The sequence below is a fragment of the Lichenostomus cassidix genome, chromosome 3, assembly GCF_008360975.1.
Source record: "Lichenostomus cassidix isolate B80296 chromosome 3, HeHo_3.0, whole genome shotgun sequence".
NCBI lineage: Eukaryota > Metazoa > Chordata > Aves > Passeriformes > Meliphagidae > Lichenostomus > Lichenostomus cassidix.
Window position 1 is genome coordinate 43,269,140 of NC_139483.1, and position 16,138 is coordinate 43,285,277.

Consider the following 16,138-nt stretch of genomic DNA (forward strand, 5'->3'; position numbering starts at 1 on the left):
CCTGAACTGGATACACACAAAGCACACTGTATACATGCAAAGCATTCTGGCTAATTAGCATGGTTCACAAGTGCACAAGGATAATCAAACACTGGAGTAAAGGAAAATACAGTAGGCTGCAGACTGCAGCAAGAAAAAAATTCAGTGATACAGCAATCTGCAGGCTAATAGCAATTGCACATCAATGCCTACATATCCACAGGGAAAATATTAGAAACACAATAAATCCACGGCATGAAGACAAAAATGCTATTTGACTGCATGAATACCTGTATATTAGCATAATAACATAATTATTCATGTATCAAAATGGAATACACCTCCACTTAATTCAGCTGCCTGCTTTCTGGCTTTATCGCCTACCTAAGCCCTGAGGTACCATTTATACTTGGCTACAATGGATGTTGTTATTCAAAGAGAAAGTAACAGAAGTTGCATTTTGTGTTGAATCATGGCTCAAATGCCTAGCAGTCCTTAGTTAACTTGTATTAAAGAGCAAAAATTAAATAGAAACCAAAAAGTGACAGGAAGAATTTACAATTTTAGTTAGGAATTTTTGCATGGCATTCCATTTTTTCCCCATTGTACAATTCTTGTTCTGTCTCTAAAGTAGAATTTGAATAACTTATCAGCCAGACTTGCTTCGAGAATTCACTTTGTCGCCAGAGAAGTCCATCTGACACTCGAGACTCTGTCATCTTGCTACTTTATTCACACGTGACAATATGCCAGGTCGTTCTGTCTCTCTCCAACTTTGTTTAACACATGGATCAAGTGAAAATGTTATATGGGAGAGACTGTCTCATGACACAAGGAAAATGCAAATCCATTAGAAGTTAATGGCCTCCCCTTCAAATGCCCAAATATCTCTCCCTTTCTTGCCTGCACATGGTACTTGCAGGAAGGTTAAGCAACAAGTTCTAGGTGGCATTTGTTTTCAAGACCGGCCCTCTCAGTTAAGCTCCCCAAACTACTTTCAGAAAAGATGACTAGCTCTAGTTCAGATCATAGGATTTTTAAAAGTTAACTTCTATACCTGGGTTACTGATGTTCAGAAGTTTGCAGGAGTAGGGGTCTTCTCTGTCCTTCACTGGCACAGCACAACCATGCGCACCTATTATAAACTTCACAAGGACACTAAAATAATTTGGTTTTATTAACACCAGTCCTCTTCCCTCCTCCCTCCACCTTCAATAAACTTGAATTTATCACAATGGCCTGTCTTTCACAGGGTTAAGATTTTGAGCCCCTTAAAAATCAGCAATGACAGTCTGTATGGAGAGCAACCACATGAATCCTCTCATAGGAGCTCAATTCCAAAGCCACATTAACATTTTACATCTCATTATAAGGTCACAGGAAGATTGGCAGCTAGAAATGAGATATAAGACAGCCAGCACACTAAACAGAAATAAGACAGAAGGCAACACTGAAGGATCCTGAAGACTTGCCCCTCCCAGCCCAGGTTTGATACTTAATTCAAGCTTGTTTAAATACTATGCATTCAAAATCAACGAAAAATAGTAAGAAAAAAAGACTCATAGCATCAAAGAAGGAACAAGGACTCCAGACTACCTGTTACAATTAAATGTTCCAACTTTGGGTTGTAGCAAAGCAAGAGGTTCCCCTCCAGCCCCAGCCGTGGTTATTCCATAGTCAGGAGACATCAAGTAGTAGGAAGAGCAAGAGGATCCACCTTCACCTAGCTTTTCACCCAGCAGCTGAATATCCTCCCAGAACTCCATACAAGATATGAAAGGTCACAATTTTGGATGACTGAAGTGGCTATGCTGCACTCCAGACTGCATGCTGACACCAAATCTGTGAACAGCAAAATGCTTCCAGTGCAAAGCAAGGTACCAAGGTGTGAGGATGGCAGCATTTCCAGGAATGAACTGCAGCAGAGCTTCTCAGCAAGACCAGACCTGTTTGTACACTGTCAGGTCTATGCAAGCAATCAGGAAGGGCCACTCACACTGCAGCATTTGGTGCACCTGGTTCAGTGGGAAATAAACCTGAACTTTACAGTTGAGGCTGTGGCAAGAGTTTTTGTGGTTCTCTCACCAAATGCCATCCTGGCTGCTTTCAAGTATCCTGGATTATTGAGCATTTCAAGTTGCATACCATACATTGCAACACAAAAAAGAGAAAGGCTTATACATCACTAATGAACAGTGGCAAGTCATTGCAAAAGAAAACAGCAGTGTATAAAAAGTAGCTACAGCCGAAGGCAAGAAGTATTCTTATAAACTACTAGGAAGATTTTAAAAAATCTATCAGAGCACAAGACACTCAAAAACAAACAAACAAACTAGAAGATACTTTAACAGAAATATTATTAAATCAAAATATTTCAGCATTACAGCTGTCACCCCCTGCCCCCCAAGCCCAAGTTACAAAACACGAGGTTACCGTTGGCTCAGGGCAGGATGTTGTTTCAGGTGCTTGAACCAAGTGTTCCTTATAACACTGCGTAGTTCATGATTGTGTCGAGCTGACAAAACACCTACGATAACATCATAATGTTTCAGCTTCCACTGGGGAAAGAAGGACAGTGGACCTAGAAGTAGAAAGTGACAAATACTTACTTTATGTACATATTACCATAAGCCTGATTTGCATGCAATAAATAAAATTCTAGCTTTCCAGTACTTAAAGGGGGCTTACAAAAAGGAGGGGGTGCAACTTTTTACAAGAGCAGATAGTGACAGGACAAGGCAGAAGAGTTTTATACTAAAATAGGGGAGATTGAGATTAGATGCTGCGAATAAATTCTTTACTCAGAGAGTGTTGAAACACTGGCACAGGTTGCCCAGAGAAGTTGTGACTGACTCAGCCCCAGAAGTGTTCAAGGTCAGGCTGGATGGAGCTCTGAGCAACCTGGTCTGGTGGGAGGCATCTCTGCCCATGGCAGGGAGGTTGGAATTAGACAATCTTTAAGGTCCCTTCAACAACTGTGACTAAAGTGCATCTCAAAAGCAAGAGAACTGAAACACTAAAAACAAGCAGCAGAATTACTTTTGCATTCTTGGTTCAGAATCAGAAAAACATTTTCAATATGCCTAAACCTTCACTAACATGCCCATTTCCCCCCTTCTTTCTAAAGCTGCTGGACCATCTTTCTGCCTCACCATTTCAGTGTGGGATGTCAATGTCTATTGTTTCTAACATTTTGAACACCACTCTGCCTTCACACAGGATGTCACATCCCTTCACAGGGGAATGCTCTGGCTTTATTCAAAGCTGGACGCCACTGCCAATACTTGTAATCCAGGATTTAGCTTGTGCTGTTTTAATTTAGAGATCATGAAACCCAGACTTGATTTCAAGGAGGATTATGACCAGACAGAGACCTGAGAAGCTCTGATTTAGAGCCTGTAAACAGTCAGGAAAGTAGCCAAAGTGAATTTGCTTAGTTTAATCTATCAGACATCCTAGAGTAAAGACAGATTTACATTTAGTTTTAGTAAAGGATTGCTACCCTCTCATCTCACTATTGTTTTCATTGGGCTGCAGATAAAGAAAACAAATGTATGAGTACACTTTAAACTACTGCATATAACACAGACAAGATTTTTTAGAATCAAATTTTTAAGAGACCAAAAATACTGCCAAGTCTGTATTGTGAACTTCTACTAGGAAGAGCTGAATTATTATCCAGACTCTACCTTCTGTGCCAGCATCCCCCTTCTCCACTTTGAAGCTGAATAGATGAGCTCTTTTATACTGCTTACTAACCTAGGACCTCACAGCACCTGCCACAGAAACTGATGTGCCAAATCCCACCAGACATCCATCTAGCTTTATATCCCACTGTCACTGTGCAGCATGCAGTGGAGAGGCCTCGGCCTTGTTCTATTCCATGCTGAATCAACATCAACCAGATTTAAGAACCCCCCCCCTTTTTTTTTTTTCCTCTTTAGGGCTATTGAAAATAGCCCTGACTCCAAAAGCCAAATAAAACTGCTCTGGAATTGAGTCTCAGAACAACAAAAGAGCAAAGAAACTTAAGAGTGATCTTTCCAAGGTAAGCCTTTCCCAGTCGATTTCACACTAAGTATTTTAGTTCTAAGCACGCAAACACTGATTTTCTGTAAGAAGTTTAAGTTCCACAGTTATTTAAATGAATCTGTACTGATAACAGCTACAAGATTATCAATCACTTAAGCTGAGCATTAGCCTATTAAGAGAAGCTTCCATAAACTTAGGCTCGGAAAGACTTAAACCCCAAGCAATGAGCCAATAGTTCTATTCCTCATTTTTTCACTGAAGTGAACTGTTGCACCTCTTAAAACAGCCATAACTCAATTAGTGGTGTGGTTCAGGAATATGATTTCTTTGCTACAAAGCAGCAATCCTAGTGCCCTGCATAACATCTGAAGAAACCTAAAAGTTAAACACACTGTTCAATCAAAATACCAATGTAGTTTTCCTTTATGCTGATAAATACCATTTATCCTGGGGCTCTGCATGTCCTCATAGGTCATTACATAGCCAAGAATCACCAGCTCTCCAAGACTGCAGAGATACATGAGACAGACACATTTATAAGGCTACAACACTATAGCAAACTCTTGTGTAGTTACATACTTCCTTCTTACATATCCCTTTTTCTCCCTGTTCTTCTCCCATCCTTTGATTATTCTCCAGCCTCAACCTGAAGCCTTCCAATATAAAGTTTGCAGGTCTAATATGCTTGTAGACTGTAGATGAGCTACTGTTTACACAGATTTCTTTTTTAAAATATCACTTTAAATTAGAAGCAGAACCATTTCATTACATCAAAATTAAAGAAAAATAAAGCTAAAGGCACAAGTCTGTGGGGTGAATTGACTCAGAACAGCATAAGTTAAGTTTGAATTTAAAAAAAGCTCAACTAAAAATAAGCTGCTCAAATCAAATACATATATTTTTAATTAGTTTATACTTCAAAATGAGTGACACTTTTCCTTATGAACCATCCACATGAGAACAATGTTAATGCAACAGATGCTTCAGAATTAATATCCTATTGCTTTCAGAACAGCATTACAGTGGTCTATATTCAGAACATTGTCTTCTCTGTCCCAAGAGTTATGTCATCTTACTTTTAAAACCACTGAAAATGAAAAAAGAAAAAAAACCCCAAACCAGAAAAACTATCACAACAACCTAATTATTTTGCTTGCTAGTAAAGAGTTCTACTTCCTATGGAAAAGTAGGAATAATGCTAAAATTTCAGGAAAATAGATTCATACGTGTCTCTCTGAATTAGCACTATTTAGAAAAAAGGGAGCTAGTGAAAGGTACAGGTAAAAAAATACTAAGGCTGTCATTTAAGGATAATTGCGATGTGTGCATAAATATTCTCTGATGCAGCGTAATTTAAAAACAGAAAACACTGCTGACCTCAAAGTCAGTAATGACAATTCAGACAAGCAATCAATACTTGCCACTAAGGACCAAAGCTATTCATCTTGCATTCTATTTTTGTGCACTTTTAGGCCAAAATTTTAAGTGTTGGTAATAGGCTTGAACAATACATACCATATCACATCATATCACATGCATCGCTTTTACTTGGAACTGCTGGTGCAAGATCATTCTTTAAATCTTTTGATTTCAAAGACAAGAAAAAACTGTAAATGTTGTGGTTTGTGAAGGGGGTGAAAAAAGAAAAAGAAAAAAGCTACGTATCAGATTCCATGATAAACCCTGAAAGTGTTGTGGGCCAAAGGTATGGAAGAGAGGAAGCCTTTCCAATCCAAAGGTCACACTACCACTACGTGCCTTGCTTTTGAATTCTTCCTGACTCAAAGCTGCACCTCAGCTGCATTACTTAGCCCAAGACTTCTCAGTAGAACCTGAGACAAATACACAAAGCCTACCTGTTAATCCACAGCAAAAACTACAAAAACATGAAAGGAAACAGCCATCCCTCAGCTGCTGAGATCCATTTAATTCTCATTAGCAGCTGTAAGGAGCACCTCCGTCAGCTCTAAATCTACTGAGTCCAGTCTGCCAGAACCTTGTGTCACATTGTTTATGATAAGCTCCTACTGAAGCTTTTTTGGGTTGTGATATTTGTAAGGACAGGCTTCCACACAATTCTCTGACACCTGACCATACACGTACTTTTATTGGTACAGGTTTTCACCTCAGTATGAGCTTCAGTAAGCTTTCACAGAATTCTCAGTCACCAGTTTTCATGAAACTTGGTGAAAGGGCTGGTCTTTGGGACCTCTACCTGTCTGTTAAGCTCAACTGAGAACTACCAACGGATCAAAGTTTGGGAGGGATACAGGAAAAAGTAAACAAGTGCATATGCAGAGTACAATGGTGTGCCTTTAGAAGATAAGGCTAAAGATGCAGAGATGTGTCTCCTGTTGAGTTGGCCATGGAAAGAGGTCACTGATGACAGGCAGTCTGCTGACCCTACTCAGATTTTAACCACCTCAGCAGCAAACAGCTCTTGAAGTTTTTCAAAATCCCAAACTACAAAAATGAACATGCATCTCTTCTTCCCATGAGACTGATTCTCAATAAAATGTCAAGTCAGGCTGTTAATTATATTTGCTTCATTATACGGAGATGAAAAGAGAGATCATTTAGCTTGATTTTGTCAACAAACAGAGTCTTGCTGCAAGTAGCTCTATTGATGAGTCCCCAGTCAACAACTAAATTTGCCAGTCATTTTCAGCCAAATTTGACATAATATGCAGTCCACAAAGTGATTAAGTCTCAGTATTTCATGCAACTGGACTGGACAAAGAAAAGACTCATCATTAGTGCCTGCACTGAGAAACAGCAATGAAGGTTTACTTGCAATATCAGGCACCAGAAAACCTCCAGTGGAAACCACTAAAATAAATGAGCTCCACAGAAGGCTGGGTTTTGTATCTTCTGCTACCAATGCAGCTTTTTTCTTTTTTTTTTTCCTGAATAAATCAATGAATAGAACTAAGTAGGCCAAACAGAAGTTATTTAGAATATTCTCAACTAATTCACTTTGTAAGATAAGACTAAAGAGGAAAAACACCCCTCCAAAACAAAACACTCCACACATTCTAGGTTTTTATCTCTGCCTATTTCTGTGACTTTGAAATCATATTCCTGGGGTTTAATACTTCTTTCTTCTCTGCTGCTTTGCAAAAGATCCAAACAAACACAAAGGAAGGAATTAAATGAATATAAAGATTTGTATTCACAGAACGCTGACAAGCACAGAAAAAGAACAAACCAGAGAGCAAAAGCAGCTCTTTCCCCCTTTTAATCTACTTCACTTAAAGTAATCTGCTACAGCTCATCTGCATTACATGTTTTGCTGCAAGCAGAGCAACATGACCTCCCTGCAGTAGCTACTTTATACCAGAGCTAGAAATCACCAAGATGTGCACTCCTGGTTTCTGCAGGAGCACAGTACTCCGTGAGGCAGACAAGCTTTTAAACAAGCTTTACAGATTCAAAGAACAAAACCTGTGCAGACAGAGGATTCTGTTTGTGTGTTGTACATCACCAGCATTTCCTAAAAGAAACAGGACAGCAGGATCCTTCTGAATTCCCAAGTGGCAGTAGTAATAGTAGTGGGGTGATAATACCCTAAACACCTTAATTATACAATACTTTCACATTTCTAGACAAAACTGGGAGCAATGCCCAAAGCATCAGAAGCAAGGTCAAAAGAAGCAAAGCAAAGCCTTTTTGTGACACCGAAACTGATGCCTCCTTTCCTTTTTTAGTTTTGTGGAGAGAAGGGATGGGGATGTGGCAGGGCAGGGGAAGCAGTGCATAGCACCTTTTTCTGTTGAAAATTGGCTACCAATCCCTCCTGCCATGGAACAAAAGCCTGCTCCCAAGGAAGGCTACCTGCTCTCTTCTGGCTTTTCTACTCAGTGGGCAATTTAGAGGGTAACTGTTGAAAACCTTAATTCAGCCAACTCTGGCAGAACTGGTCCTCTTTGGCCCCTGCTCCAGTGCCAAAATACAAAAATGCAATTCCAGTGCCACTTAGGAGTTTGCAATGTCTCAGACATCAGCCCACAGAATAAGTGAACCCTCTAAAAAAATCCCAATTTATTTGGAAAATACCATCAGCTTATTTGATATTCTTTGTTAATTATTTTGTGTCCATCAAAGATAGAGGATTGTTTTATGTTGGGGATGGCCCATCCATGAAAAACAATGTTTTATGAGGATCTTATGATGGGGAACAACTGGCAATTTAGGCAGAACTGCACATCTAATGCCAATGCCAAACCTGACCTGTTGAGTTTCAGTTTCCAAGGCCACCAGTCTGTAAGTCTCTGCACGACTACAAAAGATGAAATAACTTCATGACCAAGCATACTACGCCCTGACAGATAGGACTACCAGACTTCAGACAACATCTTCTCTTAAGAAAGTCCCATATTTGGGCAAAATTTCTCCTTACAGAGTGCCTCAGAGGTTGTTCCCTTATTTTGGTTCCATTAGGCTAGTGCCTTAAGAAGTACAGGCTGAGCCACAGGACAACAGATGGCAGACAAGCAGACTCCAGAAAATGGTGGGTTTTAATCTGTTGCATAATTGTTCACTAGTAGAAGATTGAACCTAACAAAACCAAAAGGGCCAATTTTTAGCTGCCACACACCCCCAGAAATATAACAGGAATAACGACTTAAAGGGCATTAGCATCAGCCAAGTAGCAGAAGATTACACAGAATGTGTGGGGCTTTCTGATTAGGCACTGCAGCTGAAGCCCTACAGTGAGTAACTTCCTACTCAGTTAGATTTGTGCCATCAATTAAAACACACAATTAGCAATGAATCCACCTGGAGTGCTAAAAGCAGGTCTGTCTGTTCCTTCTCAAGTTTCTGAGGTCATTTTATAATTAGCATTTATCTAAGACTTTTATAAAACATTAACTAAAGCTTCCTACTCACGAACTTCCTTTGAATAGCACTTGTTAGTAACCAGTTAGACAAGGACTTCATTTAAACCTGAACGTCTGTTCTTGCACAAATCTTGTTCAGAAGTGTGAATTATAGTCTCATTAACTGATGAACAAAAAGAAAGCAGGAAGCCATCAAAGTCAGGACACTAAAACAAAGGCCTATGGTCAGAGGATTGATCCTATTTATTTTGTTTTCCAGTTACTGAGTACTGCCTACAAGAAGTGTACTCTGTCTTCTGTGACACTGAGGTAAATGTGATCACGAACACAGAGAAAGTCTGAACACTGCACAGGGAGAGACACAACTGAGGGCCAAGAATGAAGGCAGACTATAGGCCTTTCAAGAGGTAGTTAAAAGGAAGACTTTATTACCCAAGGTGCTTCCAACAAAGGAAGAAAAGTAGATGGAATGAGTGAAGACAGGAACACTGCTTACATTTAAAGCCATCTGACCTGTAGATAACAAAAGCAAACTATTTTCCACAAATGGAAAGCCTATTTTCCACTAGAAGTTAGAAGTACCTGAAGTGCTGAGCTTAAGAAAGCAGAGGTTTAAAACACACCTTTGACCTCTATGCTTACGTGCTGAAGGTGCACCTGAAGGAGGAGAAAGACCCTTTTAACTGAAAGGCTTCAGAATTAAAGGGCATAAACTAGTTGCAAGTAAGCTTAGGCTAGAAATGAGAACATGTTTTTAATCAGGACAATAAGCTTCTGCAACAGCCTCTTCCTATGACTGCTAGGAATCCAAGCGAAAAAACAAAAAGCCACCCCAACCCTTCACTAAATAAATGTAGGCTGCCCACCTGCCATTTTACTACAGGGATCAAGAGTCACTTAATAGAAATAGTAAGCAGAATGGATGGTTGTGTATGTCTATTCCAATCTTGTGTTCGTGAGTCAATGCAGTCAAGATAAATCGCTAAAACAGGTTATCAACTTTTTCACAGATTTCCACTTGTATGTGTGATGATTACTTGAGAGAGGAATTAGACTCCTCAAGAACAGAATTGTTGTTCACTCTGTCTTTGACCTCTCCTGGTAGCTAATTCCACAGCTGTTGAGATAGTATACAACTATTGAGACATATGAACACTACACAGAAATACCAAAGAATACACAAATTACACATTTTTATGTCACAGCTATTGTAAAACACTGCCCTATGATAAGATTAACTTTTACTCACACCAGGGATTCCAGGTGATAGGTAATAAAGAGTAGCTGGAGTAGAAAACAAGGGAAAAAAATTAATCAAGTGAAACAAGACCAGCTTTATCAGGCACTACCAGGCCCTCTTAAGTAGTTTCAGGTTCAAGAAGCTGCTTAATAAATAGGGACATTTCTTTCTCTTGTATACAAATTCATTAATATTCCTAAAACATTCTGAATAATAAAAAAAAATACAAAACAGAGGACATCTGCTTTTTTCTTCTGCCAAGGCAGCCATACCTACAGCTTGTACATTTTGTGGTACTTTGAAGACTAAGAGACAGACCTGTCCTTAAATATCATGCAAGGATTGGGGCTACAAAAAGACAGCACATGTACAGTATTGAGCATTTTCCTATGGATGATATATGTTCTCATTTTACAGGAGGCATCATTTCTCCTCTCCTCTCCTCCTCCTACATTTCTCAATAGTAACTTCACAGCAGTACTTATTTACAACTAAATATGCCCTGCACAAAAATCATACACTTGCCCTGTCAGTATTAAAAAACCACCACTTATTAAAAATCCCAGTTATCCTAACATTATCCAATGCCGCATGGTTTTACAGTAATAAACATCAACTCCAATAAGAACTGCTCAAAACAGGGAAACTCTGAAAAGCAAAGCTTCCTCTCTCCCTCCCCAACTTCCAACTGGTGCCTTCCTCCCTGCCCCCACCAGCGTCTCCCTGAGTAGGATGTCTCTTGGAGCTCACAGACCCTCCAGTTTGCCAAGTTCTGAGGATCAGCACCCCAAGTTGATGCTAGGGCCTGAGCTGAGACCTTACATTCCTTGAGGCTCAACCCTTTCCCATTGAGAAATGCCAAGATATTTGAAATGAGAGTTTCACTGAACTTGAGGGCAATTTTTAACAGGTATATGTCTATACATTTATACCCATATGTCTCTGTATATAAATATATCTCTTTGTGTCAGTGTTCGTGCATGTGTGAATTTACTTAGATACCCTTCAGCCAGTACAGCATGAATGCTGCTATCTTGGATGCATAATTAAGTCACTGTAGCAATTATAGTGAATCCTATCACTTTGTATATTACTTTGTAAATGTTAGATTAGTCAATGATTAAGTGCTGCTAAAACAGTTAGATATTGAACATTGACCAAGTCTGAGATTAAAATTAGACCCAGCTGCACCTCAGCTCCATCAGGAGTTTAGAAAGCAAGGGGGTCCACTGTGAATCCCATGACTCAACAGGTGTGTCACCCTTACCCTTTTGCATCTTCAGTCTCAGTGTAAATAATTCTAAATGAATTGTAACTAGTTTTTTCCTTTCTACTTTTCATCCACATTGTAAGCAACAGAGTGAACCTTGTCACAGAGCGTTGTTAAGCTGCACTTTTACAAATTCATGTTAAGCCTGTTGTCCTGGTTTTGGCTGGGATAGAGCTTGCTTTCTTCCTAGTAACTGATACAGTGTTGTGTTTTGGATTCAATATGAGAATAACGTTGATAGCACACTGGCGTTTTAGTTGTTGCTCAGTAGTGCTCACCCAAAGTGAAGGACTTTTCAGTTAGCCCTGCTCTGCCAAAAGCTGGGAGGGAGCACACAGCCAGGACAAGTGACACAAGCTAGCCAAAGGAATATACCATACCACAGACTGGCATGCCCAGTACCTTAACTGGGGCAGCTGGTTGAGAGGGGCTGATTGCTGAGGGATGGGATGGCCATTTGTCAGCGAGTCGTGAGCAATTGCATCATGCATCACTTATTTCAATTGTTGAAGTACTCTTCTTATCTCAATCCATGAGGTTTTTTTCCTTTTTTTTTCCCCTGATCCTCCTCTCCATCCCACGGCAGGGGTTGGGGGCAGCAGGTAATAAGTGAGTTGGCTGCATGGTGCTTAGTTGTGAGCTCGGGTTAAATCCAGGTGACACCTGCTTTGGCTACTACCTTTGACGGTGATTCTTTAAGCAACCCAAACCACTTATTTGTGACAAATTGGCATATTTGACAGGATAGCAAATAGTAGCACAGATTACTTAGGAAAGCATGGAATAAGTCCAAGTCCCAAATTCTCAGAAGAATGTGGTCATATTAACTGGGATGATTGTACAGCTGTGAAAGGACAGCTAAAGGTAGCTAGGGGCAAGATAAAGGATGGAAAGGGAATTATGTGCAAAATGCTAGGCACCTGGTTAGAAGCTGCCTATCAAGACAGCAAGAATAACAATAAAATGGTACTAGACCTAAGGGAAGAAATAAAACTCCTAAAGGCAACTGAATTAAAATACTGTCTTTGAAAACAGAGCACCTGCAAAATTAGTTAAAAAAAGAAAATGGGGAAAAAATCATTGGAGGAAAAGATGAGATTTGTGCTTATGTGGGCTCTCCATCCTCCTGACATTGTACAGATTAGGAAATCAATCGTATCCCCTGAAGAACTGGATGGGAACATATGGGATGACCCCAATGAAACAAGCTGAGGAACACTGGTTCTTTGTTTCCTCAGATTCCTCTGAATATGAGCCTAGACCCATCATTAAAGCAAAATACATTCTGATTACTGTTGGCCCTCAACAACAACTGATAAAATTCCACATAGCTATGGGAGCACAAATTTCAATATTAACACAACAGAATGCTGAGAAACTGGGTATAAAACTTGGACAGTATAGAGTTAAAATCACTGCAGTGAATGGAGCAAGTTTTATTAGCCAAACCACAAAAGTTAATTTATGGCTCCTGGGCGAGAAGCAAATGTTGCCTACTTGCTTTGCAGCTAAAGATCACAGTGGAACTACTTTGGGTTTCAGTATTTTGAATATCCAAGCCTGGTGCCTGATGGTCAGCAGCATGTGATCCTTTGGTTCAAATGTTGACCCTAGACCTGACAGACATCAGGGGGTACAGTGCATGTATCTCACACAGTCCCTGCACTCCCTGATTCAAAGATTACCAATACACTGCAATGCCTGATTCCTGCTGCGGCATGAAATGGAACTGCTGGGGTAACAGCAGACTTAGAGAAACAGCACATTATTTCCACAACCCGCTTTCCCTCACAATTATCTCACTTGGCCTGTCTGAAAACTGGATGGAGGTGGCATCTAGCAATTGATTATCAGCTCTTAAATGCCAACACAGCCTCATTCAGAGCTGCAGTACCCAATATTGCAACTTTAAGCAGCTGCACACTGTGGATAGCAGTGCCAGGTGTGACAGATGTGTCCTTTATGATCAGTCTCCTTGCAGGAGGATAAAAAGAAACTTTCTTTTACTTGGGAGGGTTCACAATATACATTTAACAGACTTCCACAGGGATATAAACATTCACCCATGATTGCTCATCCCATGTTTGCTGAACTTTTACAAACAGTCTCATTCCCTCAGCATGTGAAACTGTACCAATCTATAGGTGATATTCTAATTAGAGGAAATTCCCTTGAAAAGGTGGGGGAAGCAGCAGCAGGGCAGCAAGCACTACACAAAGCAGAAGTTAAGATGGCACCTGAACAATGTCAGAGAACAAGTAGAGAATTAAAGTTTTTGAGTACCTGATGAATATGGGGTAGTGTGGCGATTCCTCCATAAATCTTAAGAAAACTAGAACATTTGCAAATGCACCATTCTAAAAAAGAGTTACAACAGCTCACACGTACTTTAAGGTACTGGAGGAAACATGCACCTGGATTTCCTACCCTTTCTCACCCACTGTACTCACTTTCAGGAAAGTAAAATCACTTTATAAATGTTAAATTAGTCAAGGATTAAGTGCTGCTAAATCATTTAGATATAAACCATTGATCAAGTTGGATACCAAGACTGAAATTAGCTGCACCTAAGCTCCATCAGGGGTTTGGAAAGCAAGGGGATCCACCTGAACCTTGTGACTCCACCAGAGGCAACCCTTATCCTTTTGAGTCCCTGGTCTCTGTGTAAATCGTTCAAAATAAATTCTAACTAGAGTTTCCTTGGGTTGTTTCATCCATGTAGTAAGCAACAGAGAGAACCTTGCCATCAAATTTTATTAAGTTGCTCTTTCACAAATTTGTGTTACACCTACTTTTGCTAATACCTTTATCAATGATCATTTAAGTGACCTAAACCACTCACTCACAACTCCAGCTGAGAAACTTTTGGATTGTCTTATACATCCATTGTTAGTGGAAAACACATTTATGCAGGAAGGGTCATCACGAGATTCCACAGTGCCTTCTAACTCCAAATTAATGCTCTGACGCTACAAAATGGCACTGTGAGAGATGAACAAAACCAACCGGGCAATTCAAACACACATCAGGCTAGAAGTTTAACAATTAGAACTCCCATTCTTTTATAATTCAAGTGTGACCACTGCTGATTCGATATGCAAGAGCCAGAATACAAACACAGAGACACCCATCCAACTCTGCAGCCTTCAGACAATGCAAATGCACTGACCTTTCTTCTTTCATATTTGCATTATTAATTGCCACTGGAAATCAGCAGACTCTCGTTTCCTCCCAGCTGTGCCCAACCTTCACAGGGAACAGGCACCACCAGTGAACAGGCTACCGGGTCACTAAACAGTTCTAAGCACATCTCAAGTGAAAAAACACCATTAAGGCTCCACGTATAGATTTTTTTAATATTGTTGAACAGCACCTGTGGGTAGCTGACAAAAGTTTCTGTTCCAACAAATGCCCGTTTCCGCCAGGCACGAAGATCTGTGGCTTGGAAACTACACCTCATTTTGTAAGGAGCACAAGGTAAGCCCTCGGGGGTCAGATTTCACTGGCGCTGGATCACACCCGCTCCTATGAATAGCTTTTGGCAGCACAGGGGTTTTAAAGACCGCCGAGGCAAACACAGTGCAGCGCAAAGAGCTATTCCTAGGACCGGGAATGACGCGACACGAGGAAGATCGGTGGGAATTTCTTCCCCAGGAGCCTCGGTGGCGGCGGGAGGCAGGGCGGCGCAGGAGGCGCTGGGCAGCGGCAGCTGCAGCTCCGCACCCGCGGCAGCCCCGCACCCTCGCTCCCTCCGCTCCGAGCGGCGCAGCCTGCGCTGCTCTCCTCCGCTCGCGGTACGACACGCTGCCTCCGTGAACGCCGCGGGCACTCCGGGGGCAGCTCCCCGCGGGGACCACGGCCACAGCATGCCCCCAGCCCTCCCCTCGTCTCCCGCCCCCGTTACCTGCGCCCTGCCCCGGCCCCGCCAGCGCCCTGCCCGCCGGCCCCGCCGGCCCCGACCTCTCCTCGCTCGGGGAGGGAGGGTCGAGGAGCCCAACCCGCCCGGATGCCCCGGGCATCCTCCGCTGCCCACCCCTCTCCTACCTGCCGGGTGGCTCCCGGGGCCGCTCAGCAGCAGCCAGAAGTGCAGCGCGACCCCGACCACACAGGGGCACAGCAGCACCAGCCAGTTTCGCATTGGCCGCCGCAGCTGCCGGCCCCTTCCCCTCCGCGCCGGCCTCTCCCAGCGGCGCCGGGGCGACGGCCCGGCTCGGCCGCCCGCGGCTCCTCCCCGCTCGGCCGGGCCGGGCTCGGCTCCCCCGCGGCCGCCGGGAGCTGCAGTCCCGCCCCGGCCTGGGCGGGCGGCGGAGGCGCGGGCGGCGGCGGCGGCCGCCTACAGCCCCCACAATGCCGCGGGGCGCCGAGGGAGCGCGGCGGCTCCGCGCGCCTCACGCGGCGCGGGGCGCGGGAGAGGGGCTGGCGCGAGCGTGCCCCTCACGGGCTGAGGGCGCCTCGCCCAGAGCGCCCGGCTGAGCCCGGCCGGGCTCCAGCTGTGGGGAAACCCTCCCGGCTAATCCTTATCCCATGCCCGCTCAGTGCCCCTTCTCAAAAGTCGTCGCGTTAGGAACAAAATAGCTTTCCAGAACAATCCTTTGCTAATCCAATAAAAAGGAGAGAGCGCTTCGCCTTGGCAAAGAGCTGGTGCGGCGCTCGCAAACTGTTTCTGGAGTATTTTATTCCAGCAAGTAACATGCTCTTTGAAATTCCAGGGGGAGTGTTGGACAATCAAAGTGTCCTTAACTGCGACTAGATCACGGGCAAGAATTCTTAAATTCC

The 16,138-nt window shown here is 42.5% G+C and overlaps 1 protein-coding gene across 2 annotated transcripts in view; it reads right to left on the bottom strand.

Annotated features, from left to right (window-relative positions):
- The window catches only part of B3GALNT2 (beta-1,3-N-acetylgalactosaminyltransferase 2), a 31,079-nt gene extending 15,464 nt beyond the window's left edge, over positions 1-15,615 (bottom strand). Inside the window, exons 1-3 of one of the 2 annotated variants that reach the window (XM_085055505.1) lie at positions 15,407-15,615; positions 2,413-2,560; positions 1,037-1,137 (exon numbers count right to left, since the gene is read on the bottom strand). In XM_085055505.1, coding sequence (XP_084911631.1) covers positions 1,037-1,137; positions 2,413-2,560; positions 15,407-15,500 — 343 coding nt within the window. In that variant the 5' untranslated portion in view covers positions 15,501-15,615. The remainder of the gene's footprint in view (positions 1-1,036; positions 1,138-2,412; positions 2,561-15,406) is intronic. The other variant, XM_085055504.1, reaches the window with a different exon arrangement.
- Positions 15,616-16,138: the final 523 nt, after the last annotated feature.